The 27,458-nt window shown below is 43.8% G+C and overlaps 1 protein-coding gene across 3 annotated transcripts in view; it reads right to left on the bottom strand.

Moving 5' to 3' along the window:
* Nucleotides 1-1,096: 1,096 nt before the first annotated feature.
* slc7a11 (solute carrier family 7 member 11) overlaps nt 1,097-27,458 on the bottom strand; it is a 58,954-nt gene continuing 32,592 nt past the window's right edge. The window contains exons 9-12 of one of the 3 annotated variants that reach the window (XM_077578879.1): nt 25,654-25,750; nt 9,251-9,400; nt 2,494-2,671; nt 1,097-1,427 (exon numbers count right to left, since the gene is read on the bottom strand). In XM_077578879.1, coding sequence (XP_077435005.1) covers nt 1,372-1,427; nt 2,494-2,671; nt 9,251-9,400; nt 25,654-25,750 — 481 coding nt within the window. In that variant the 3' untranslated portion in view covers nt 1,097-1,371. Of the gene's footprint in view, nt 1,428-2,493; nt 2,672-6,793; nt 6,940-9,250; nt 9,401-25,653; nt 25,751-27,458 lie in introns of those variants that run through there. The other 2 variants (XM_077578880.1, XM_077578881.1) reach the window with 2 other exon arrangements.

Genomic DNA, 27,458 nt, shown 5'->3' with positions numbered 1-27,458 from the left:
TAGCACTAGCATGTGAGAATACATCTTGTACTGAGCCCGCTGATTTGAACCGATCTGTACACTGTTTGTACAGACCAATCACAAAGTGATCTTGTGTTTGGGGGACCAGGAAGCGCCGACACTAGGGGAAACAAACAAACCTAACTTGGACAAATGGACGCAGCAATTAATTTTGTTCTTGCACAATAACTCACCGTTTCCTTGTTGAATGTCGAAGTGCTTTGTGCATTTTTAGCTGGTTAAGATGACGTGCTTTTTTTAGGGGGGTGTGCCTATGACGAGAACGAAGGCGACATTTTCATACATTGCCGTGATTGGTCAAAACGAAAGTTAGGTAAATGTGCACAAGATGCCGCATCATCCAATCAGCTCAAAGTATTGTTCAGAATGTCCCGCCTTTCCTGAGCAAATCACCGTGGAGCAGTCCCAGATTGATATTGGGGAGAACTCCCTTGAGTGAATCACAATTATCAATCTGGATATTGCCAGGTTATCCATCCATCCATCATCTACCCCCTATCTGGAGTCAGGTTGTGCGGGCAGCAGATTTAGCAGGGAAGCCCAGACTTTCTTCTCCCCGGCCACTTCAACCAGCTCCCCAGAGAGGGAACCGCCATGGGCTCTTTCCCCTACAAGCAGCCAACATGCTCTACATTTTGCATGCGGCTGTGTGAGTCTGCGTTGCTTTGGTTGCCAAATAAGTTACTTATCCGCCACAATATAAAGGCTCGTTCATAAAATGAACTTTGATTAATTTAAATTGTTCAGGTGCAACACGGCAAACCAGTTTTACCCTGCCTCTCACCCACAGTCAGTTGGGACAGGCCCCAGCAAACCATTTATGGTTGGATGATTTTTCCAAGTTTTGGTAATTAGCATGAGCAAGCTTTAATTTATTTAACTTTAATAAATGCAACGTTTGTTCAACATATGGTACAGCCACTATCATTGCCCAATACTGTGTGCTGACATGACTCAAATGATTTCAAAACATGAAAACATCATTGACATATTGTGTGCCTTAGTGCAGTGAAAATCAGGCCACAAAAATACAGTAAAAAAACAATTATCAAAAAAAGCTTCAAAGAAAAAAAGACAAGATTAGATTTTATTGTTTCCTTGCACAGTACTGTCAGTACAATATACTGTAGATCTGTGTTTACTACGACATACAGCAATGTTGTTTAGTGAAGGCTATTGAAAAAAAAGTCTACAGGTTATTACCGAAGTAAAACACATAAGCAGCATTGACAAATTCAAGTTTGAATCCTTGTTGTTCAAGACACTGGTTTGAACTTACTACTGTTTGACTGGTAAAGGGGGCTGTAATAGGTAATGAGTTCAAAGACCTAACTTAGGATGTGATTGCCATTAGTGCTCTGCAGGGACCACTTCCAGAAGAATCTGTAAACTGCTGTTAATAGAATCTACACACAGGGGGGTAGGGGGTGGGGCGGGGAGAGAGGGGGAGGGTAAGTGTACATGAGTAACGTAATGCATTAATGTTGATGTTAATCACTTTTCACAAACCAAACAGTATTCAAAAATATCTTATTAAAAATTGAAGGGACCTGGACCATGACATATTATATTGTGGTCTTAAACGATTTAAAAGATTTACACAGTGGGACCATGGGACTGGCAGCTCTTTGGGCAAGGCAAGGAACAAGGGCAAAGTCAAGAAGTGAAGCTCCATCATGACTTTGAAGTCAGAATTTTGACTTTAAAGTGATAATTCTAACTTTAAAGTCAGAATTCTCACTTTAAAAAAAAAACTGAATTCTCACTTAAACTCATTCACTCACATCCATTTTTCACTGAAGCAACCCACTTCGCTCCGGTCTGTTTTACTGGATTTTGACTGATTTTCAAGGCTACTGCTATAAAAACATGGAACCTACCAAAAGAAAGATTAGAGTCTCTTCTTTCATCAGTATATTTGTATCTGTTTCAGTTTTGCAGCAATTAGCATTAGACTACAGCTAAATTTCATCATTATTCACAAACCTGTTGAAAACACTGGGAAAAATAACTTGTTATTACATGGCCCTGGTTGATCTCTTATACTCTCCTGCCACGTGCTGGCTGTTTTTTGTAATACCTACCATTTCTCTAAACTACCTCTTCATGTCAGAAGCTGTATCAAAGCCATCTGTATGCTCGAGCATAAAAAAATAAATGTATAAATATGTTTTGGGGAGTGCAGGACAAAGTATTTACTCTCTTCACTGGCCCTAATCCTCTTTTCAACCCTAATCCTTTTTTCAACCTTTAATATCAAAATTATTTTAATATCTGTGGTTGTGGGGCTGTGATTGCAAAAGCTTCTGATATTAGTATTTAGGTCACAATGGAACAATGCACAAAATATAAAGTACTGAAAACTTAATTTTGGATATAAAATCAATAACTATAGATTATATCATGGAACATGTATGTTAATGCCTACTCATTTAACGATCCATTTTCCAATAACCTTTGTTTGAGACTTACCTAAAGCATTTTGCACCCACTTGGGCCTGCGGTTGAACTGTACAAAGATGTAGTAGGCTGGGATCCCCGTCAGGGAAATGGCAAATCCAATGCCTGTGTTGAGTGGGTCTGAGTACAGCGAGAGGAAGACCATAAAGAAACAAGTAAGGCTGAACACCACTGGGATGATAATCGGTACCTGGGCAGAAAACAACAGTGAATAAATAGGTTTATATATCTACAAACACAATTCATAATCAGGTTGCAAATTTTTGCCGGAGTATTATACAACGGTGTTTCAGAGACACTTAGCGAGAAAAAACAAAACAAGATGATCTTTAAATTCGGCAAGATGACATTTTAATTTCCTGCCGACTTTAAATCTCGTCATGCTGACTTTAAAGCCTGTCTTGTCTTTTTTATTATTATTATTTTCAGGCTAGTTGACCCTAATACGCCATCATAGGAATGCCATATATTGAGTTGAATTGTTTCATTTCCTTCTTTGGATTTCCTGATAAAACTGCTTTGCACGAGTCTTGTGATATGATCCTCCTACATCTGCCCTGCATACTTACTCATGTTTATTCCAAACAGCTGTCATCCTCTTTCACGTCATATGCAGCTTTACCTTGTTATCATCCATCTGTGTTAAAGGACCCATATCAAGCTATTTAAGCCCTTCCACAGTTAACTATGGGCAAACAGTATATGTTTTCTACTCACAAAAAAATAGGGATATTTGGCTTTTAGGTGAAATTTATGGAAAATGTAAAACCTCCATGCTACAGTGATATTATATCATGAAAGTAGGACATTTAAGTAGAAAGGAGTCGAACAACGCTCGTATATGCAGTGATCACTTCGTGAAAGTTAAGGCTACAGTAATGAAACTACTTACATAGCTGAATAAAACTCTCAACAGGCCAGTGTGATATTACTGGAAACATAGCTAACCGTGATATTACCATGTGGAGTTTGTTCTACAGCTTGTGTGTCCATGCAAGGTGGCTGTGTCTTTGTTTTTAGCAATGCTAGCTACGTTAGCTATCACGACGAGTGGTTCTTAAATTGATGTCCTTCTTCCAGGAAGGCTTCAACATACTGATGGTAATATATACTTATACTTAAGCATTGGTTCATTCACAAGACGTTTACATAATTACAGAACGTAGATACATCACTGATGAGTCTCTTTTTGACCGTTTAAGTCATTTAAGACCAGTCGTAACAGTTAGCCAGCTAGCTTGTAGACTGACGCCAGTGGTACGTTTGTGTACATTTGAGTTGAAATAAGAATGATTCGGAATCACATTTACTCACCCGAGCAAAAACAAGACGGCAGTCATTCAGTGCTTTTTTTTAATCTGAGTTCGCTGACCCAACCACACACGAAATAGTTGTAAGCCTCCAGGCTTTTATACGCCTTCATTTGGCTAGCGGTGTAGTATGATGTCTGGAGGACGAGGTCATTAGTGATGTCGATACTAATATTGCCTTTACACCAGGCAAATCCGACACGAGTTCGGAAAAATAACTTTTGCTCAGAGTGTAAGGATCATATCTGACATATTTTACTATTTTTAGAGCGTATCGGCTACATCCAGGCTCACTCAACGGTTTTGCATACTTGCTTTCCATCATTTTTAACGGGTGTTCCCTACTTTCTGACCTTCAATTGAATTTCACGCGCTGCCTGAATCACGTGGGCATTACAACCCTCCTAGACACAGTATACTGTTTTCTTTTGTGCTGAAACTTAAATTTAATTCTAAATTTAAACTTCTGGATTCACTCGTGCATCAGTTGCTTAATTCTTTCTTCGCTGCAGCAGCTTTACTTTTGCCCCACACAGAATATGATTTTAATTTATATGCCGGCATTAACACCTCCAATTCCAAGGGAGAAGCAGTAGCTTTTATTTCTATGGTGACTTAATATATCGGTACCAAATGCAAGGGTCATGGCTGTTCATATATGGTATTTTTTTTTCTTGTACTCGTGTTTCAGGTCTTTTTCTTTCCTTCAGTGTTTTGAGTTTTTTTAAGGTGCTTTGTGGAGTTTGTCACTTTTTTTTTCTGGTCCAAAGCGTAACTGCAGCCTGTGTGACAAGCTTGTACATGGTGTGCATGCGCTCGAATAAACTGTTCGTTTTTTTAGTTTTCTTGGGGTCTGAGCTAGGGTTTGGACTGTGTTCTGTTTTTTTCCTCAAGTTTTCATCCTAATTGTGTGGTACGCTATCACTAAATGTCCGTGGGGATCGAGTATGACATCACCACCAAAGAAGGGAGCCGTCGACCCCGGCCAGGACAGGGCAAGACAACCCCGCAGGCCGCGGCAGCGCCAGGGCACAACCCCCAGGCCCCAGGAGTCCGGAGCCCCCCCAACACGGCCCGTGCCCGAAGCCCAACGCAGCAGAACGGGCCACGGTAAGCCCACCAGGCACCCCACGACCCCCTCCTGCCCCTGCTGCTGGCAGCAACTGGGTTCCTGATCATAAAAACACAACCATTAGTTAAATGCCAAATACAGAAGCAGCAATATAAGCTATAGCGATGTGGTGGCTCTCGCTAACAGGCAGAATCAAGTTACCAGATTTAGATTGAAAGATTCTACATAGACCATTTTTGTATAAATTTTGATATTTGATTTTATTCGAAGCAGAGATTTTTTTTCCACTAAAATGTGATTTATTAGGAGCTGAGACCATTGGTAAAAAATGTCAGTTTTTTAATTTGTAATTTTGGAGCATGTTTGTAAATGATATAAAACATATCTGAGAAAAGATGGTGGAGATGTGTAATTCCTTTCTGCTCCCACACACCTAAATAAAACGATTGATTGTCGACCAGATATGGAGAAGAGTGGGCTTATGCCACATTAACATAGATACAAACAAAACAGTGCAAAAGGGAATATGAAGATGCATGTGACCCTTTATACATGCCGGAGAGCAAACCCAGGAGCCCGGAGCCCCCCCACCCCAACACGGCCCGCGCCCGAAGTCCAACGCAGCAGAACGGGCCACGGCAGGCCCACCAGGCAACCCACGACCCCCTCCCGCCCCTGTGCTGGCAGCAACTGGGTTCCTGACCGTAAAGACACAAACATTAGTTAAATGCCAAATATAGAAGCAGCAATATAAGCTATAGCGATGTTGTGGCTTTCGCTAACAGGCAGAATCAAGTTACCAGATTTAGATTGAAAGATTCTATGTACATAGACCATGTTTGTATAAATTTTGATATTTGTTTTTTATTCGAAGCAGAGATTTTTTTCCATTAAAATGTGATTTATGGGGAGCTTAGATCATTGATAAATAATGTCAGTTTTTTAATTTGTATTTTTGAAGCAAGATGGTGGAGATAAGCCTACAAACAAAACATGTGACCCTTTATACATGGAATATTAAAGGGGCAAACGAGCCTGTCAAAAAGGCAAGGTACTATCACATCTAAAGTCGCTCAAAGCGGATGTTGTCTTTTTGCAAGAGACTCATTTGAATAATGATTCTTATAATAGGCTTGGATGTAAATGGGTAAGCCAAGTACACCATTCAATAATTTCTGCAAAAGCCAGGAGTAGCAATACTTAAAAGAGGAGTGCCCTTCAGACATCTGTCCACGTTGGCAGATAAGAACGGCAGGTACATATTGGTTACGGGAGAGATGCATTCCACTCCGATTATATTACTGAATATTTATGGGCCAAATTTTGATGATCCAGACTTCAACAGAAAGGTATTTACATTTATTCCAGTTATACCTAACGCCAATTTGGTATTTGGAGGGGACTTTCATTTAGTCTTAGACCTATACTTAGACAAGTCCTTCCCAAAGAAACTTACATTAGGTAGGGGCAGTAGTTTTGTTAAAACATACTTGGAAAATATGACAATCTATGATGTATGGCAGACTTTGAATCCATCAGGAGGGAGTACTATTTTCATAGGGGGGTGCTGGGGGTGGGAGGGTGTCTGGGGGTTTGGGGGCGGCTGGGGCGCTGGGTCATGGGGGGGAGCGGGGGCTGTGGATCGGTGGGGTTCCTGGCGGGCCTGCAGTGCACCGTCCTGCTGCGTTGGGTTGGGGGCGCGGGCCGCGTTGGGGTGGGGGGCGCTCCTGCTCCTGGTTTTGCTCTCCGGCCGGTGGCCCCTGCGGGGCCCGGGGGTCGTCCTTTGGCGCTGCCGCGGCCTGGGGGACCCTGAGGTGTTGCGCTTGCTCTGTCCTGGCGGGGGTCGACGGCTCCCCTCTTTAGTGGAGATTTTCATGCATGCCAGATCCACCACACCAGCATTTATCGAAACTCAGACACAATCTTCCTCAGGTCATTGAATCGGTGGAGGCTGGTGTCTGTGGATCTCACTCTGCTTCGTCTGTCCTTCCTTCCTTTCCTCAGTCTCTCCTTTGGTCTCTCGAGGTCTCCCTGATTTGTTGAAATTTAGATGTCTCTGGGGTTGGTGAAGGACTACTGGGAATCATATAAAGCCTACACATTAGAGGATGTATAATATCATTTCAGGCTTCACAGAACAAATTGAAGAAGGCAAAGCAAATACAACTAGAAAAGCAGATACGGGACTTAGATGCTGACAATGCAAGGTTACCTACTAAAGACAAGTATCATACTATATGTGCATTGAAGTATAAACTTAATGAGATACTCTCCAGCAATATTAGTAGAGCATTTACATGTCAGACAAAAACACTTTGAATTTGGGGACAAGCCACACAAATTATTAGCGAGACAGTTGAAGAAGTTGGAAAATGATAAAACTATTCATGAGATTAGATCTGCAAGTGGGAATCTCCTTACCTCATACAAAGACATAAATGACAAGTTCAGGCAATTTTATGAATCTCTTTATACTTCAAATGCACATGCAGAATTTTCTAGACAGCTATAATCTGCCTGTGCTGGATGAGGTGGATCGTGAGACCCTTAATGCCAAGATAACAAATGAGGAAATTGCTAAATCTATTGGCTTGCTGAAAACTGGGAAAAGCCCCGGGCGAAGATGGGCAGGGAAATGAGTTTTATAAATATCTGAAAATTAAACTTGTTCCATACTTGCTTAAATTATATAATTACGCGTACAGCGAGAAGTCTCTGCCACCAACACTTAACGAAGCAGTTATCACTGTACTTCCTAAAAAGGGCAAAGATTTGGAGGAAGTGGCTTCTTAAAGACCTATCTCCTTATTAAACTCAGAGCAGAAAATTTTGGTAAAAATATTGGCGAGTTGCCTGAGTTAAGTGATGAATAAACTGGTGCACTCTGACCAGACTGGCTTTGTGCTGGGCAGACACTCCGCTAGCAACCTTCGGCGTTTGTGTAATGATATTTATCCTCCCAAGTTACAGAATGACTTGGTAATACTCAGTTTAGATGCCGAAAATGCTTTTGATCAAGTGGAATGACCATACCTTTTTGCCGTCTTCCAAAAATTTCAATTGGGTCAAGATTTTATTTCATGGATAAGACTACTGTATAAAAAACATGCTGCGAGAATTCTTACAAACCACACATTATCTACTCAGTTTAAGCTTTGCAGAGGGACTAGACAAGGATGTGTTCTCAGTCCACTACTGTTGAAAAAATGGAAGATCAGGAGTGGCTGAAGCAACACTTAAAAAAAATATAAATAAAATGACTTTGAAATTTTGATTGTCATTCATATTTTCTTTGAGATTGTGCTTGGTGTATACTGAGTGTTTATAGTTTACATTGTGCACTGCTTAGTGCACTGAATTCTTGAGTAACTCAAGTTGTTTTTACTGAGGAACAACATTTTCTGCACAGAAAGGCCCAGTCGATTTCGTGGGTTTTTTGGAAACAACTTCCCCAGCCTTAGACCACCATGAATAGTACGTGAATGGATGACGTCACCACTGTCAGTGCGGTCTCTAACTTAGTTGTCCTATTAATTTAACAAGTGGGATGTAATTGGTTTCTGTAGCACTGCAAAGATTATGCATAATATCAACAAACATCATAACTTTGCACGAGCATGTAGCATTAAAACTCTGCTGAATCAGACAATGAACACGGAACGTGAGTGTATTTCACCTTATTTGGTGGCACGAAATAGAAATGCTCCCACACTTGAGAACGCTTCCTGGATGGCTCCATCAGTCTAAATTTTCAAAACTTCAAATGTCAAACAAGCGACAGCTATTTGTTATGTACAATATGTGAAGAACGGGGACGGACATGATGCCTCTGAGGTGTTTCACCCAGTTTAAATGCACTGAGTCTCATGCCAAAGTTTCAAAGCCCCGCCTATCAAACCAAAGCAGTCAGGTGAATCGGTCAGTGATGTCAACTGAAGCTCCGGCCCACTGCTTCACTACAAGCCGCCTATCGAGTTCAAAGCGTGCTTCGGAGCTTCAGTGTTAAAGGTAGCACCAGTGTGATTGGCACTGGAGGCAGTGTGTGAGTGTCTTGTGCGGGAACTTGACTACATGACTTGGGGGAAGCGGGAATCGATCAGCGGACCTGCCGGTTACTGCTTGACTGGTTCTACCTCCTGACCCACAGCCGCCAAACAATTTAACTAGGAAGTAAGTGATCTGTACTCTCAGCTCGGTCTGTGAATATTTTTTTTTAAACTTCAAAGTAAATGGAGGCAAAGGAACTGAGGCCTGTAAAACATTTGCGGTTTCCCAGGAATGCAACAGCCTGGGAACACGATGAGCTGATTCTTTATCACATTTGGAAGCCTTGAGGATTCTTTTCAACAAAAATACACTGAAAAGCAAAAAGTGTGTCAATACTGACCTTAAAGGGGCGTGGGATGTCAGGCCGGGTGTATCGAAGGTAGATTAAACCAAGTACTACCACACCAATTGATAACCACCGCAGAAAGCTCATGAAGTTTAGCAAGCTCTCGATGTCTCCCAGAAACAGCTCAAGAATGGTCAATGGATACTGCACACAGAATTTTTAAAGCATTGTATGACTCTTCTACAATATACAACATTAAATTGTAATAGTCGGAGAGACGAAAGTGCCCACCACTTCCATCTCTCCATCCGTCTCTCCAGGAAAACACGAACCGAGAAGGACCCAATGGACGAAAACCTGCTTCAGTCGGTGCTCAGTCCATGTATTTTTTCAAGCATTCACTGAAAATGTGGGCATCCGTCAAAAACAGGGCTGACAGAGAGATGGAAGTGCACACCTCTGCAAATTACTTATTATGGGACTGCTGAGCGCTGCTGCTTGTGAAGCAAGCAGGCACATATTACTATTGTTAACATTGTTAACATTTTTAATTCTTTATTTGATATTTTAACCATTTTGAATTTAGTTATAGATGTGTAGAGCAGGTGAAGTAATGTTGAACTCAATATAACTCGACCTTAACCTATCTGTTATCTTGTTTTGTCTAAATTCCCTTTCAGTGTCCTGCTTGAGAAAGTTCAACCTGACATACTGAGATTCTGTTTTGAGAAAGTGCAAGCAGGCATACTGAGAACCTGTTTCGTCTAAAAGTGAAGAAAGTGCAAGCTGGCATATTGAGATTCTTGGATAAATTTGATATTAAGAGGTACAAGTTGACACAGCGTACGTACGCCGCTGTTATAAATTTGATACTAAGGGTTACAGGTTGACACAGTGGATAGGCCGCTGTTAAGAAATCGGGAGATCCTTGAATAAGTTTTTCAGCACGGGGAAAACAGTTTGTTAAGGCAATCGAGAGATTCTTAGATGATTTGCCGTTAAAATCTTTGAATACTTTTTTCAGCACGGGGAAAACAGTTTGTTAAGGCAATCGAGAGATTCTTGGATAATTTGCTGTTAAAATCCTTGAATAAATTTGTTCAGCTGAAAGGAAAAGATATCCGGATATTTATTGTTTTGTCGCGGAATTGATCTTTTGTCGACTAATTTTATGGTACTACAAGTGAGACGTCACTGACTTAATACATATTTATATAACTTTAATATAATAATAACTAAGCAGGTTAATGTTTAATATAAGTTACGGGGGCACTTTTGACCGCGACACCGAATAGTTTGACCTGATAGTACTTCCGCTAGACGACTTGAGAGCTTCCGGGGTTTGTAATCGGCCGTTGACCGTCAAACAATGACGTGAAATGTATTTATTATTGAACGACTGGATGTAATTTATTGTGGAAAAGGTTGGTTCTCTCCGATAAGATCTGTGGTTTGCTTGATGTCTTTGATGACAACAGTTTAAGTTGTATGTGTACGTAAACGCCGATCACTGGTTACAAAAGTGTTAGAGATATATGTATGTTCTTTAAATAGAGGAAAAAGCCAGACGTAACTGTAAGAAAAGTGTATTAAATGATGATTAATGCTGAAATATTGACTTTGGGTGGTTCTGTAAAGATCGCTCGGATGGCTGTGATAACAACTAAGTAAATAGTGTTCTATTTTTTTTTCTCGCTTCGAAAATAAAAACAGCTGTAGACGACGAATTTATGTAATAAAACCGTTTAGTAAAGGCTGAACGGGATAAATTGATTAGACAACGACAACGTGATATGACTAATGAAGCTTCTAATGTATTGTCGAACAGCTATTAAATTGAAGATATTTAGAGGAAGCTGCCTTATCTGATATGTGTGCTTTTACTGGGTGAAGTTATGAGTGTGCGTGCGTGTGTGAGCAGCATTTGAGGAAGGTGTGTGAATTGAAGGGAACATTCTTTGTTATAAAATGACTAGGGTAAATTGTGTGATTGTTGCGTTTGTATGGAAGTAGAAGGGCAGTTTTTGTGGTTTTTCTCCTCAGTGATGACAATGGAGAGGAACGGATTTTTTTATGAAATATAAAAGACAATTTTTAAAGCCTTTTCCCCCATGCTGGTTTAAAGACAGGCCTGTGGGGAATGGGGGAGTAACTTGTAATTTAACTACAGGCCACTATCTATATTATTTTTAATTAGGTCTGCTTTTTATAGTTGAATATTGAGTAATAATTATTATTTCTTTTTTAATTGAAAAATAATTTTTATTTTTCCCCTGCATCTATGATGACTCATTCGTAGGTGTGAAAATGATTTAACCTTTGTTCTGTCTCTGAGTCCTATTTCAGAATTTGAAGTCGGCCATTTTGCGTGCAAGTCCCTGAGACCGGACAGAACTTCCCATCAGGGCGCCAACTGGGAGCACACACATTTGTAACATAATTTGAGGTGATATGTAATTAAAAATAATCTAAGGTCGACAAATACGAAAGTACAGAAACACTACTTGCTATGGATTGCTCCCAATCCCGGAAATTGTCATATCTGACTTGATGTTTTACCAAAAGCTGACAAGGAGGCTCTTGTGGAATATTCATTGAAAACTGGACACTTGCCAACTGACTCTGTACTATATTCGTAAGTTTTTAGAGCAAACTGTCCCATCTCATCTTAAATATTATTTACGAAGGTATGCAAAAGATATCAAATTAAATACTGTAAAACATAACAATACTGAATTATAATTAGCAATTATTTAATTGCAAACTTTCAGAATTTTTATTTTATTCTTTTTATTTTATTTTATTTTATTTATTTATTTTTTAAAAGGAAAATAATTAAAAAGCAAAAAGAGGATTTTGTTCTTTCGGTTTTCTACTGATAAAATCTGCCCCAACATTATTAGGTGATGACATATTATGTTTCAATCAGTGCTGTTCATTGATCGAGATCACTGTTTCAACTGTGGCCGTTCTGGACACTGGGCCAATACCTGCCGACAGCGCTCGCGGCCAGAGGCACATGACAAAAAAGAAGAGCACCTTGTTGTTCCGCCCTCCACTGATATTTCATCACCTAATGTTGTGAGAGATTGTGTTATGTTTCAGTCACTTCCTTTTGTTGATCGAAATCATTGCTTCAAATGTGGTCAAGCCGGCCACTGGGCAAATGACTGCGGACAGCACTCACGTGGCATCTGGAGCAGAGGCCGCCAACAACAAAATGGGCGCGGCTACTATCAGTAGAATGAACGCGGCTACTATCAGCAGAGGGGGCGTGGCTTACGTACGCGGTCATCATCACAACAATATCTGCCCTTTCCCCCTAATCAGCAGTTCCTGCCGCCGCCTGATGAACAGCAGCAGTTCCTGCCGCCGCCTGATGAACAGCAGCGGTTCCTGTCGCCACCTGGTGGACAGTTTCCACAATGACTGGACCCTGAACTCACATACAAAGGTCTTAAAGGAGAACAAACTACTCCAATACACAGACTTTCTTGCATGCATTCATGTACGCCCCGAACTGTCCTGTGAATCCTATGGGAAAGGATCTTCTCATAAAAACTGCTCCACTGCGCTGTTGACTCCGCCCCCACCCAGAATGTCTCCTTGAGTTCGTGATCTCAGACCATATGATGCAGTATCTGACTGTGTACACTGCACTCACATTTTTGACAGGTGTAGGTGATGACATATACAGTGGAGCATTCCGTACACAGAAGCAACTGATTGGCAACACTCTATACACACAGATTTATTATATTCTAAAACTCTTGTTGCCTATTTGATTTAATATGATTTGTTTGTCTCCATGTCTGTTTTAGAACAATCAGCTTTTGGACCGACATCAACAAGGGGAGACACCTGAATAGCAAGCTTCATGGTGACATGTTAAAACTACAAAACTAAACTGCTGCACTGTGGTCTATTGACCCAACTGATGTGGGCCTGTCTAAAGTGGCTCTAGTAACTTTTTAAAATTAATACCCCACTCCGTTTGGGTGCCGCAATATTAATGATAAATGAAGGGCCACTTCATATCTTAATAATAATTGGTGGTTGGCTGAAAACGGGGGTTCTTTGTAAATTTATGGGCCTAGCTACAATATTTCTATTTTTATAGTAGAAAAGAAAATACTGGTAAATTTCGTATGGTTTCGGAAATTGAAAACGGCTTGTGTGAATAAGGATAGGATAAAATTTATTTCAATCTTAACTCTTTTACTGCCAAAGACGTTAAATGACGTTCTGCAAAAACCTACGGAGGAGCGCCAAAGACGTTAAAAGACGTCCTCCCATTTTTTTTTTTTTTTTTTTGAAACGGGTGCTGGGAAGGCTTGCGGAGCTCTCCTGAAAGTTTTAAGCAGGTTTTTTGAGCCTAATGACTATTTTTGGCCCCTAGAGGGCAGCGATGACTCTCTTTTGACAAGATCGGGTGGGCGTCAGTAGAGGCGGAGCTAGAGCGTTGAGCAGGAGATCAGAATGGAAAACAAAGGAAAAATGGCGGCCGGTCGCGAGGAGCTAACGCCAGAGCCGTTTTTTTCAAAGACCAAAAGCATCGCTAAAAAAGCACATTGTTGATGACGATAATCATCATCGATGATGAAGATGACTCCGTGGTTGGAAAGCATTGACGCGGCAGTAGAAGACGTTAGATGGAGCTAGATGGAGGAGGGAACGGGCAATGGCGAGCGTTTGCAAGCAGCTCTACACTTACAAGACAAAAGGCATCGACCAACGCTAAAATAGTACATTGATGACGATGATGATGAAGGTGAATCCGAGCTTGACGGCGAAATTGGAACCGCTGACGCGGCGGCTATGACGGTGTCGTAACGCGGAGCGCAACCGAGCACGCACAGGCGGACGTTCGATCGGACGACGGAGTGTGCCCCGAGTCCAATGCATATTCATCGGAGGAAGTGTGTACAGTCTGCTACTTGCTTTTTATTCCCCGGAAAAAAAGCCCGTCAAGAAAGTGTAACGTTTGCACGCAAAACGGACCAATGTGAAAGTGAAAGTAAACTGTGTGCGAGTCCTGGCGTCTCTTTGCACGCAGGAGAGCGTTACAAAAAGAAAAACTGTATTTGAAACATCCACATAATTGTAAGTAGTACTACAGTTGCACACATTTGTAAATAGTTTGCGAAATTGTTTTGTCAAATTGTTACACTGTTGAATGGAAATAAACGTATTTTGCAATCAAAAAACACTTTTTCATTGTTGGTGAAAGCGTTTTACAGAAGTAAAGCACTATTTAGGTGTTTGTGGCATCATTCATGGACAAAAAGAAGTGTACAATTCACTAGAGTGCATGAAATAACATCGTTTCACAAAAAGCTCTTTTTCTCCGTTTTTTGTTTCAAAAGAGAGAATTTCGGTGAAAGTAACCATTTTCTATTGTTGATTACTGAAGAACGGAATAAGGTAGAAACAAACTTTTTTTTCCTGATGAAAGCTGAGAGTCCAATCTTTCATTTGGTAGTATGGGTGTTTCCATAGTCCAAACACAACATTTTCTGTGGACCTTGAAAGATCACTCAAAATGCTTAAATCGGCTGGCACTGGCGACAACCCGTTTTTGAAAACGTCTGGCAGTCAAAGAGTTAATTATTATATTTTCCGTTATTTGAGGCTTGTTGAATTTGGTCTTCTAATATTTTGCCCATTTCAACTGAGTTGGGACTCATTGATGTGAAACACGGCGAATTTGCTGGTTAAATTTAAAAAAAAAATCCCCTCTTTTAGTCGATCTTTTATCAGATGGGGGAATTACTGGTCTGTCTGTGTGTATCGTCACGAAGGAAGATATGCACACAAACAGTCCATGTTGAATTAAATAAATATAGAACTATAAGTTAGTCTGAATGTGATAATTATATAGTCCGTGAGAAAGAATGAATTCACAGGAGGACAATTGAAGGTGATCGGACTTTGACCATGGAGGAGAGTAAGTTTTGGCAAAGACGACACTCATGGCGGAAATAAGGTGAATATGTTCTATTTCCGAAACAATTGAAGGATCTCTCCCTGGGGTGCTCACGGTTCCGGCCGGACGTGAGCAGCTCTGGGGGTCAGATGTTATTTTTATGGGTTTTACTTGCTGGTGATAGTTGCATTTATTTTATGGCTGGAAGCACATTCATTCCATATCTATAACAGTATATATCATGGTAAAACAATTTGATTAATCATTATATACCATCATATGGGTTTCCTAGGAAAATTTGATCAGACAATGGAACCCATTATAAGCTGTAGACAAAATTGGCCTCATCAGATTTGAATTGGCTATAAGATTTTCATTGTTGCATTAATGAATGTGCTTAGGTCATTAAACTCAGCCAAAGGCTGGATTCTGATTGAATGTCACAACAAACAGAATTTTTCCCCAGGACGGACCTACAGAACTTCACTAACATTTACTAACTCCAAACTAACAAAAACTACCAAGATGCTCTTTCAAAAAGAAGGAATTGTGAATATGTATGTTGATAAGTGACTAAATGAAAATGTCCTGCACCCAGATGGGGTGACGGAGAGGTCACTCTGGTCCAGTTCACTGGGAACACATCGTTCCACATCTTGTCTATCAGACCCGCCGGGTCCGCCTCCTGCTCAACCCTCCCCCCACCAGCAGGAAACCACCTGACGACTCAACTGGAAAACCATGCCTGCTTCCAGTGTCCACCTGCCTCCAATCTCCATTGAGTGATGTCCTCAACGAGACTCAATCTCCATTGAGTGATGTCCTCAGCTAGAGACGAGATGCTCTAGCTGAGGACATCACTCAATGGAGATTGAGTCTCGTTGAGGACATCACTCAATGGAGATTGGAGGCACGTGTCCTTTTCCGGGCAACATTCCACAAAGATTGAGTCACACCTTGGGAAGATAAATCCCGGTGATCTTTCCTTGCATCTCTGGCAGTTGACGAGGGTTCTAAAAGAAGCTGAAGGACCCTCTTCAAAAAACAAACAAACGCAAGAACAAAAACGGAACTGACAAGCGTCCTTCTCATTCAACAAAGAACTTCATCACTCAAAGCGACAACACGTCTTCAATTGCGTCTTCAATTGTGGTTACATCATGACACTCTTTCTCATATTGACTGTCATGCCAATCTGGTATTTCTGGGATCCCCTCGCCACAACTTTGAACATAACCACAACACATCGTGTTCATATATGATATGCTTATTTCACTGAAAAATCTTTTAATGAATCACATTGTTTTTGACATATGACTGACCTCCTCTCCTGCTAAAACAATGTTTTCATTTGCTCTTATTTTAATGTTGCGCCAGCCATTTGCGACGATGAAGATCCCGCTGGAATCTTTTGGTAAAAATGTTTAAATGTTTAGTTTTTGGCCTTTTTCAAGCCCAATTGGGGGAATGTTAACATTGTTAACATTTTTAATTCTTTATTTTATATTTTAACCATTTTGAATTTAGTTTTAAATGTGTAGAGCAGGTGAAGTAATGTTGAACTCAATATAACTCGACCTTAACCTATCTGTTATCTTGTTTTGTCTAAATTCCCTTTCAGTGTCCTGCTTGAGAAAGTTCAATCTGACATACTGAGATTCTGTTTTGAGAAAGTGCAAGCTGGCATACTGAGAACCTGTTTCGTCTAAAAGTGAAGAAAGTGCAAGCTGGCATATTGAGATTCTGTTTTGTCTGAAAGTGAAAGATCAACCTAGCATACTGTGAGAATATAATCTGATTTTCGTATTTGATGGGAGGAGAAGAGGCGTTTTTATACAAACTTGGATTGTAATAAAGGGCTGTGTCTCCTGGGGGGAGGGACACACATTATTGATGACATTGCTTTGGTGGTATTCAATTGTGCGACCAGAGATCTCTGTAATAAATTCTCCTTGCAAGGACCCTTTTCACAAGAATCTCATCTTTGATTTATTTGGACACGCAAAAGATTACAAAACTTAAATATAATCCTTCACTATCCACCCTAGAAAATGGGTTTATTATGGTACTGCTGAGCGGAGCAAGCAGGCACATATTGTTATCCTACCCTAGAAAATGGGTTTATTATGGGACTGCTGAGCGGAGCAAGCAGGCACATATTGTTATCCTACCCTAGAAAATGGGTTTATTATTGTCGCGTTTCTTTTTATTATATCATCTTCCAGCGATTTTTCCGCAAAAATGCGGCCCGTACCGTACATCGCACCGGGACAAATGAGGTATCAAACGATGCGGCTCGATCTGACTCGCTGCGCTATTATTTTTCTAGGAATTCCAAGTTACCATGGCAACGCAATTCCCAAAAAAGTCCCCATTGGAATGAATGAGAAACCCGAAGTGATCAAATCAGATCAAGCACCTTTTTCCAAGACACGCTGCGCGTGTATACGTTAACCGACCGATATGAATTTTAGCTCATTTTGGAGCAATTTTTCGCATCTTTAGCTCAGTGTCGAAATTTTTTTTAAGGAATGTAAGCTCTCCCCTCTGTGCGGGTTCAAAGACAGTGAGCAAACAGGAGACAAATAGCCTTTTAACATTGGTGTGTATTGCATCGGCTCCAGTGGAGCAATTAGCCTCAGAGTGGCGGGAACCAAAAAATCTATTTCCAAAAGTTTCACTTCAACTCGTCACCATGGCCACAATCTTTGCTCACTAGACATCAAATTCTCACATGTTGTAGTCACAAGTGTCTTCTTTCAGACAAACTAACTAACTAACAAACTTTATTTGGCTAAGGTGTCATTTAGTACCTTAATTTTCACTTTAAGCGAGGAGAAGTCGGACTTACTCGCCTATCTTTTCCATGTTAATATCGGTGACTTTTTCCTCTTCATTTTGGATAAATCATAAGTTTTCAACCTGCTCTCATTTGGTCATTTTTCATCCGATTAAAAAAATAAGAACATGCTCGCGTTCCCCAAACCCTTGCCGTTCTAACGAGCCATTTTTGGAATCTGCATCTTAAACCGTTAAGTCGTGAGAGGCTGTTGTTCGAGGTGTGCGTATCTCATACAATATCAATGGAATGTGTATGCGTGACGTCTCCAAGTCAAATGTGTTCAACAAGTTAAAATCAAATGTGTGTGCGTGAATGTGCATTTTTCTTAAAGGGACAGTAAGATACTTTTAGTTTATGTTGATTATTGTTAACTCTTTCACTGCCACTGACGTTTGAAGACGTCAAGTAAAAACCTACGGATCACTGCCAATGACGCAAAAGACGTCATCCAATGATTTTTTTATTTTTTTTTGAAACGGGTAGAGGAAACCCTTCCGCATGTCTGGTGAAAGTTTCCAGTCTGTCTGTTGTGCCTAATGACTATTTTTGGCCCCTAGAGGGCAGCGATGACTCTCTTTTGACAAGATCGGGTGGGCGTCAGTAGAGGCGGAGCTAGAGCGTCAAGCAGGAGATGAGAATGGAAGACAAAGGAAAAATGGCGGCCGGTCGCGAGGAGCTCACGCCCGAGACGTTTTTTTCAAAGACCAAAAGCATCGCTGAAAGAGCACATTGTTGACGACGATGATCATCATCGATGATGAAGATGAGGGTGGTGACTCCGTGGTTGAGAAGCATTGACGCGGCAGTAGAAGACGTTAGATGGAGCTAGATGGAGGAGGGAACGGGCAATGGCGAGCGTTTGCAAGCAGCTCTACACTTACAAGACGAAAGGCATCGACCAACGCTAAAATAGTACATTGATGACGACGATGATCATCCTCGATGATGATGAAGGTGAATCCGAGCTTGACGGCGAAATTGGAACCGCTGACGCGGCGGCTATGATGGTGTTGTAACGCGGATCACAACCGAGCACGCACAGGTGGACGTTCGATCGGACGACGGAGAGTGCCCCGAGTCCAATGCATATTCATCGGAGGAAGTGTGTACAGTCTGCTACTTGCTTTTTATTCCCCGGAAAAAAAGGCCGTAAGAAAGTGTAACGTTTGCACGCAAAACGGACCAATGTGAAAGTGAAAGTAAACTGTTGTGCGAGTCCTGGCGTCTCCTTGCACGCAGGAGAGCGTTACAAAAGGAAAAACTGTATTTGAAACATCCACATAATTGTAAGTAGTACCACAGTTGCACACATTTGTAAATAGTTTGTGAAATTGTTTTGTCAAATTGTTGCACTGTTGAATGGAAATAAACGTATTTTGCAATCAAAAAACACTTTTTCATTGTTGGTGAAAGCGTTTTACAGAAGTAAAGCACTATTTAGGTGTTTGTGGCATCATTCATGGACAAAAAGAAGTGTACAATTCACTAGAGTGCATGAAATAACATCGTTTCACAAAAAGCTCTTTTTCTCCGTTTTTTGTTTCAAAAGAGAGAATTTCGGTGAAAGTAACCATTTTCTATTGTTGATTACTGAAGAACGGAATAAGGTAGAAACAAACTTTTCTGATGAAAGCTGAGAGTCCAATCTTTCATTTGGTAGTATGTGTGTTTCCATAGTCCAAACACAACATTTTCTGTGGACCTTGAAAGATCACTCAAAATGCTTAAATCGGCTGGCAGTGGGGACAACCCGTTTCTGAAAACGTCTGGCAGTGAAAGAGTTAACTTCCACATTTCTTGACCGATTTCAATTGTTTGAATTTTAAACTGTTCAGCTCATTTAAATAAAAAATACATTTAAAAAAAAAAAACATACACAACATTATTTAATTTTTTTTTTTAAGGCAATGGAATGGACTGCTATTTAAATAGTGCTTTTTTTTAGCTATACTGCCTGGTTTCTCACGTCTGCATAGCAACTGCCTCAGCCAATCATCTCTCTTACTGTTGAGCTCAACTCACCCCCTTTTTTCTTGGTGTACTCAAGGCTTGGCCTATGTACTGGCGGCCATCTTGGCCAATTAATTAGGTACACCAAGGATTCTCTCCCCTCCGCCCACCCGGGGCGGCGGCCATCTTGGCCAATTGATTAGGTACGCCCAGGATTCTCGCCACGCTGCTCGCCCAGGGTGGCGGCCATCTTGGCCAATTAATTAGGTACGCGCAGGAGTCACGCCACTCTGCTCGCCCAGGGCGGCGGCCATTTTGGCCAATTAATTAGGTACGCCCAGGATTCTCGCCACTCTGCTCGCCCAGGGCGGCGGCCATCTTGGCCAATTGATTAGGTACGCCCAGGATTCTCGCCACTCTGCTCGCCCAGGGCGGTGGCCATCTTGGCCAATTGATTAGGTACGCCCAGGAGTCTCGTCACTCTGCTCGCCCAGGGCGGCGGCCATTTTGGCCAATTAATTAGGTACACCAAGGGTTCTCTCCCCTCCGCCCACCCGGGGCGGCGGCCATCTTGGCCAATTGATTAGGTACGCCCAGGATTCTCGCCACTCTGCTTGCCCAGGGTGGCGGCCATCTGGGCCAATTGATTAGGTACACCCAGGATTCTCGCCACTCTGCTCGCCCAAGGCGGCGGCCATCTGGGCCAATTGATTAGGTACGCCAAGGACTCTCTCCCCCTCGCCCGCCCAGGGTGGCGGCCATCTTGGCCAATTGATTAGGTACGCCAAGGATTCTTGCCACTCTGCTCGTCCAGGGCGGCGGCCATCTTGGCCAATTAATTAGGTTCGCCAAGGACTCTCTCCCCCTCGCCCACCCGGATCGGCGGCCATCTTAGCCAATTGATTAGGTACACCAAGGATCCTCGCCACTCTGCTCGCCCAGGGCGGCGGCCATTTTGGCCAATTGATTAGGTACGCCCAGGATTCTCGCCACTCTGTTCGCCCAGGGCGGCGGCCATTTTGGCCAATTAATTAGGTACGCCAAGGACTCTCTTCCCCTCGCCCACCCGGGTCGGCGGCCATCCTGGCCAATTGATTATGTACGCCTAGGATTCTCGCCACTCCGCTCGCCCAGGGCGGAGGCCATCTTGGCCAATTGGTTAGGTACGGCCAGGATTCTCGTCACTCTGCTCGCCCAGGGCGGCGGCCATTTTGGCCATTTAATTAGGTACACCAAGGATTCTCTCCCCTCCGCCCACCCGGGGCGGCGGCCATCTTGGCCAATTGATTAGGTACGCCCAGGAGTCTCGCCACTCTGCTCGCCCAGGGCGGCGGCCATTTTGGCCAATTAATTAGGTACACCAAGGATTCTCTCCCCTCCGCCCACCCGGGTCGGCGGCCATCTTGGCCAATTGATTATGTACGCCTAGGATTCTCGCCACTCCGCTCGCCCAGGGCGGCGGCCATCTTGGCCAATTGATTATGTACGCCCAGAATTCTCGCCACTCTGCTTGCCCAGGGCGGCGGCCATCTTGGCCAATTGATTTGGTACGCCAAGGACTCTCTCCCCCTCGCCCACCCGGGTCGGCGGCCATCTTAGCCAATTGATTAGGTACGCCCAGGAATCTCGCCACTCCGCTTACCCAGGGCGGCGGCCATCTTGGCCAATTGATTAGGTACGCCCAGGATTCTCGCCACTCTGCTCGCCCAGGGCGGCGGCCATCTTGCCCAATTGATTTGGTACGCCCAGGATTCTCGCCACTCCGCTCGCCCAGGGCGGCGGCCATCTTGGCCAATTGATTAGGTATGCCCAGGATTCTTGCCACTCTGCTCGCCCAGGGCGGCGGCCATCTTGGCCAATTAATTAGGTACCCCAAGGACTCTCTCCCCCTCGCCCACCCGGGTCGGCGGCCATCTTAGCCAATTGATTAGGTACGCCCAGGAATCTCGCCACTCCGCTCGCCCAGGGCGGCGGCCATCTTGGCCAATTGATTAGGTACGCCCAGGATTCTCGCCACTCTGCTCGCCCAGAGCAGAGTGCCATCTTGGCCAATTAATTAGATACACCAAGGATTCTCTCTCCTCCGCTCGCGCAGGGCGGCGGCCATCTTGGCCAATTAATTAGATACACCAAGGATTCTCTCTCCTCCGCTCGCACAGGGCGGTGGCCATCTTGGCCAATTGATTAGGTACGCCCAGGAATCTCGCCACTCTGCTCGCCCAGGGCGGTGGCCATTTTGGCCAATTGATTAGGTACGCCCAGGATTCAGGTTTTTTTTTAAGGAATGTAAGCTCTCCCCTCTGTGCGGGTTCAAAGACAGTGAGCAAACAGGAGACAAATAGCCTTTTAACATTGGTGTGTATTGCATCGGCTCCAGTGGAGCAATTAGCCTCAGAGTGGCGAGAACCAAAAAATCTATTTCCAAAAGTTTCACTTCAACTCGTCACCATGGCCACAATCTTTGCTCACTAGACATCAAATTCTCACATGTTGTAGTCACAAGTGTCTTCTTTCAGTCAAACTAACTTTTATTTGGCTAAGGTGTCATTTAGTACCTTAATTTTCACTTTAAGCGAGGAGAAGTCGGATTTACTCGCCTATCTTTTCCATGTTAATATCGGCGACTTTTTCCTCTACATTTTGGATAAATCATACGTTTTCAACCTGCTCTCATTTGGTTATTTTTCCTCCGATTAAAAAAATTAGAACATGCTCGCGTTCCCCAAACCCTTGCCGTTCTAACGAGCCATTTTTGGAATCTGCATCTTAAACCGTTAAGTCGTGAGAGGCTGTTGTTCGAGGTGTGCGTATCTCATACAATATCAATGGAATGTGTATGCGTGACGTCTCCAAGTCAAATGTGTTCAACAAGTTAAAATCAAATGTGTGTGCGTGAATGTGCATTTTTCTTAAAGGAACAGTAAGATACTTTTAGTTTATGTTGATTATGGTTAACTTCCACATTTCTTGACCGATTTCAATTGTTTGAATTTTAAACTGTTCAGCTCATTTAAATAAAAATACATTAAAAAAAAAAACATACACAACATTATTCTTTTTTTTTTTTAAGGCAATGGAATGGACTGCTATTTAAATAGTGCTTTTTTTTAGCTATACTGCCTGGTCTGCATAGCAACTGCCTCAGCCAATCATCTCTCTTACTGTTGAGCCCAACTCACCCCCTTTTTTTCTTGGTATAACTCAAGGCTTGGCCTATGTACAGGCGGCCATCTTGGCCAATTAATTAGGTACACCAAGGATTCTCGCCACTCTGCTTGCCCAGGGTGGCGGCCATCTGGGCCAATTGATTAGGTACGCCAAGGACTCTCTCCCCCTCGCCCGCCCAGGGTGGCGGTCATCTTGGCCAATTGATTAGGTACGCCCAGGATTCTCGCCACTCTGCTCGCCCAGGGAGGCGGTCATCTTGGCCAATAGATTAGGTACGCCCAGGATTCTCGCCACTCTGCTCGCCCAGGGCGGCGGCCATCTTGGCCAATTGATTATGTACGCCCAGGATTCTCGCCACTCCGCTCGCCCAGGGCGGCGGCCATCTTGGCCAATTGATTAGGTACGCCCAGGATTCTTGCCACTCTGCTCGCCCAGGGCGGCGGCCATGTTGGCCAATTGATTGGGTACACCCAGGGTTCTCGCCACTCTGCTCACCCAGGGCGGCGGCCATCTTGGCCAATTGATTAGGTACGCCCAGAATTCTCGCCACTCTGCTCGCGCTCGCCCAGGGCGGCGGCCATCTTGGCCAATTGATTAGGTACGCCAAGGACTCTCTCCCCCTCGCCCACCTGGGTCAGCGGCCATCTTAGCCAATTGATTAGGTACGCCCAGGATTCTTGCCACTCTGCTCGCCCAGGGCGGCGGCCATCTTGGCCAATTGATTAGGTACGCCCAGAATTCTCGCCACTCTGCTCGCGCTCGCCCAGGGCGGCGGCCATCTTGGCCAATTGATTAGGTACGCCAAGGACTCTCTCCCCCTCGCCCACCTGGGTCAGCGGCCATCTTAGCCAATTGATTAGGTACGCCCAGGATTCTCGCCACTCTGCTCGCCCAGGGCGGCGGCCATTTTGGCCAATTGATTAGGTACGCCCAGAATTCTCGCCACTCTGCTCGCGCTCGCCCAGGGCGGCGGCCATCTTGGCCAATTGATTAGGTACGCCACGGACTCTCTCCCCCTCGCCCACCTGGGTCGGCGGCCATCTTAGCCAATTGATTAGATACACCAAGGATTCTTTCTCCTCCGCTCGCGCAGGGCGATGGCCATCTTGGCCAATTAATTAGATACACCAAGGATTCTTTCCTCCGCTCGCGCAGGGCGGTGGCCATCTTGGCCAATTAATTAGATACACCAAGGATTCTCTTTCCTCCGCTCGCGCAGGGCGGTGGCCATCTTGTTCAATTGATTAGGTACGCCCAGGATTCTCGCCACTCTGCTCGCCCAGGGCGGCGGCCATCTTGGCCAATTAATTAGGTACGCCAAGGACTCTCTCCCCCTCGCCCACCCGGGTCGGCGGCCATCTTAACCAATTGATTAGGTACGCCCAGGAATCTCGCCACTCTGCTCGCCCAGGGCGGCGGCCATCTTGGCCAATTGATTAGGTACGCCCAGAATTCTCGCCACTCTGCTCGCGCTCGCCCAGGGCGGCGGCCATCTTGGCCAATTGATTAGGTACGCCAAGGACTCTCTCCCCCTCGCCCACCTGGGTCAGCGGCCATCTTAGCCAATTGATTAGGTACGCCCAGGATTCTCGCCACTCTGCTCGCCCAGGGCGGCGGCCATCTTGGCCAATTGATTAGGTACGCCCAGAATTCTCGCCACTCTGCTCGCGCTCGCCCAGGGCGGCGGCCATCTTGGCCAATTGATTAGGTACGCCAAGGACTCTCTCCCCCTCGCCCACCTGGGTCAGCGGCCATCTTAGCCAATTGATTAGGTACGCCCAGGATTCTCGCCACTCTGCTCGCCCAGGGCGGCGGCCATTTTGGCCAATTGATTAGGTACGCCCAGAATTCTTGCCACTCTGCTCACCCAGGGCGGCGGCCATCTTGGCCAATTGATTAGGTACGCCCAGAATTCTCGCCACTCTGCTCGCGCTCGCCCAGGGCGGTGGCCATCTTGGCCAATTGATTAGGTACGCCAAGGACTCTCTCCCCCTCGCCCACCTGGGTCAGCGGCCATCTTAGCCAATTGATTAGGTACGCCCAGGATTCTCGCCACTCCGCTCGCCCAGGGCGGCGGCCATCTTGGCCAATTGATTAGGTACGCCCAGGATTCTCGCCACTCTGCTCGACCAGGGCGGCGGCCATTTTGGCCAATTATTTAGGTACGCCAAGGACTCTCTCCCCCTCGCCCACCAGGGTCGGCGGCCATCTTGGCCAATTGATTAGGTACGCCCAGGATTCTCGCCACTCCGCTCGCCCGGGTCGGCGGCCATCTTGGCCAATTGATTAGGTACGCCAAGGACTCCATCCACCTCGCCCACCCAGGTCGGCTTACTACAACTACAAGTACTACTAATACTACTACGAGTACAACTACTACTACTACTATACTACTACTAGTATTGCTACAAGTACTACATACATGCGTCTTTCCACCTTGCAAGAGTCAGCAGCCCCATTCAAAATTTCCACGGGAATTTTCTAGTTCAAGATGTAATAGTATGTTGCTATCAGCATATTGGAATCAGCACTTTATTGATCTAGATATGTCCTTTATTGTAGTACACTAACCAGTAGGAGGACGGCAGCTATTGGAGTATTTCTGCGAATGTGAATCATGGAGTAAACCTCAGGAAGTTGTCCTTCACGTGACGCCACCAAAAATGATCTGCAAAACACATACACATACCAGACAAAATAGTTAATTGATATTGTTGTTGAAATGTTTCCGAATAAATTGTAGCTCCTTAAACTGTCTGTCCTACTGTATTACACTGTTTTCAACAGACGTTTTGTTGACAATTAAATTACTACATATTGTGCAACTTTCCAGTTACCAGGGGTCCATTTCACAAAGCAGGTTAAAAAAACTGTGAGAATAACCCTGAACGAGTTGACATACCCTCAGATAGGAAACTCTGCTTTTCGGTTCCGGGACAGCTGATTTCAGTTAGTTATATCAATGCTGAGTAGTTTCACGTGGAGTTACCTCCAGACTAAAAAGACCGCCTCAATAGAGCATTGATTTGATGATCCACCATAGCAAGGGGAAAGTAGAGGGCGGCGTAATTTACCGCACTCTAATTGGAAATATCAATGGCATCGTATAACAATTACGAACACGTCCATCCATCTATCCATTTATTACCGCTTATCTTGGGTCGGGTTGCGGGGGGCAACAGCTTTAGGAGGGAAGCCCAGACTTCCCTCTCCCTAGCCACTTCAACAAACTCCTCCGATGGGATCCTAAGATGAAGATGCTGAGGTTCTCTTTGGGAGTGACTAGGATGGATAGGATCAGGAATGAGTACGTCAGAGAGACAGCACTTGTTAGAGGCTTTGGAGATAAAGTCAGAGAGGCCAGACTGAGATGGTTTGGTCATGTCCAGAAAAGAGATAGTGAGTATATTGGCAGAAAGATGCTGAGTTTCCAAATGCCAGGCAGGAGGTCTAGAGTAAGACTAAAGAGGAGGTTTATGGATGTAGTTAAAGAGGACATGAAGGTAGTTGGTGTGAGAGCAGAGGATGCAGAGGACAGGGTTAGATGGAGGCAACTGATTCGCTGTGTCGACCCCTGAAGGGAAAAGCCGAAAGGAAAAGAAGAAGATTTCATCAGTGTTCTAAGCGTCTTTAGAGCACAGTCAGCTGAGTATAGCTCAAACCATGCTTACAGTGTCATGGACATGGGCTGCCTCTACAGCAGTCACTTGTAAATTTTTATTATTTAATTAATAATTTTTACTGTATATATTTATTGTTAATGTCGTACATGAACTGCATGTACAGCAAAAAAAATATACATATCTGTTTGACCTTGTAATAAATGTAAGGCTGTGTTTATTATTCATCAATGATTACGTTTATGTATTGTCTATTTAACGTACTTGTCAATCAACTATGTTTTCCATTCAACACAGATATTAATTGCCTATTTCCATATTAACCTTGATCAGAGGGTTAAAGAATTATTCTTTACATAACATATCTATCGCTGGTGTTGCCTGGTGAACAAAAAAAAATTCTGGGGCTCCGATATTAGTTGCGCCTTGTACAGTATTCCGCATGTGTCCTGCACAACTGTCATTAACTGACCCAGGCCACTTGGCCTCCACATTCGTAATAATGTTAGCAGCATCACATATGATGTTGAGTGCAGAGAATGGCAGATGTTGAACTATGATGCAGTCTTTAACATTTTGAAACAGCAGTCAATCCACATCTACCTGCACATTTATGCTGTGAATAGACTTCCTATTCACATAATCGGCCTCATCATGTGAGGGAGCCGTGATGGGGATTTGTGTGCCATCTATGCACCCAATCACATTGGGAAATCCTAAAATACAATTAAATTACTAATCCCAGTCTGACATAGC

The sequence above is a fragment of the Vanacampus margaritifer genome, chromosome 10, assembly GCF_051991255.1.
Source record: "Vanacampus margaritifer isolate UIUO_Vmar chromosome 10, RoL_Vmar_1.0, whole genome shotgun sequence".
Classification (NCBI taxonomy): Eukaryota; Metazoa; Chordata; class Actinopteri; order Syngnathiformes; family Syngnathidae; genus Vanacampus; species Vanacampus margaritifer.
Note: the sequence above shows the minus strand (reverse complement) of the source record. Positions and strands in the feature narration are given on the sequence as shown.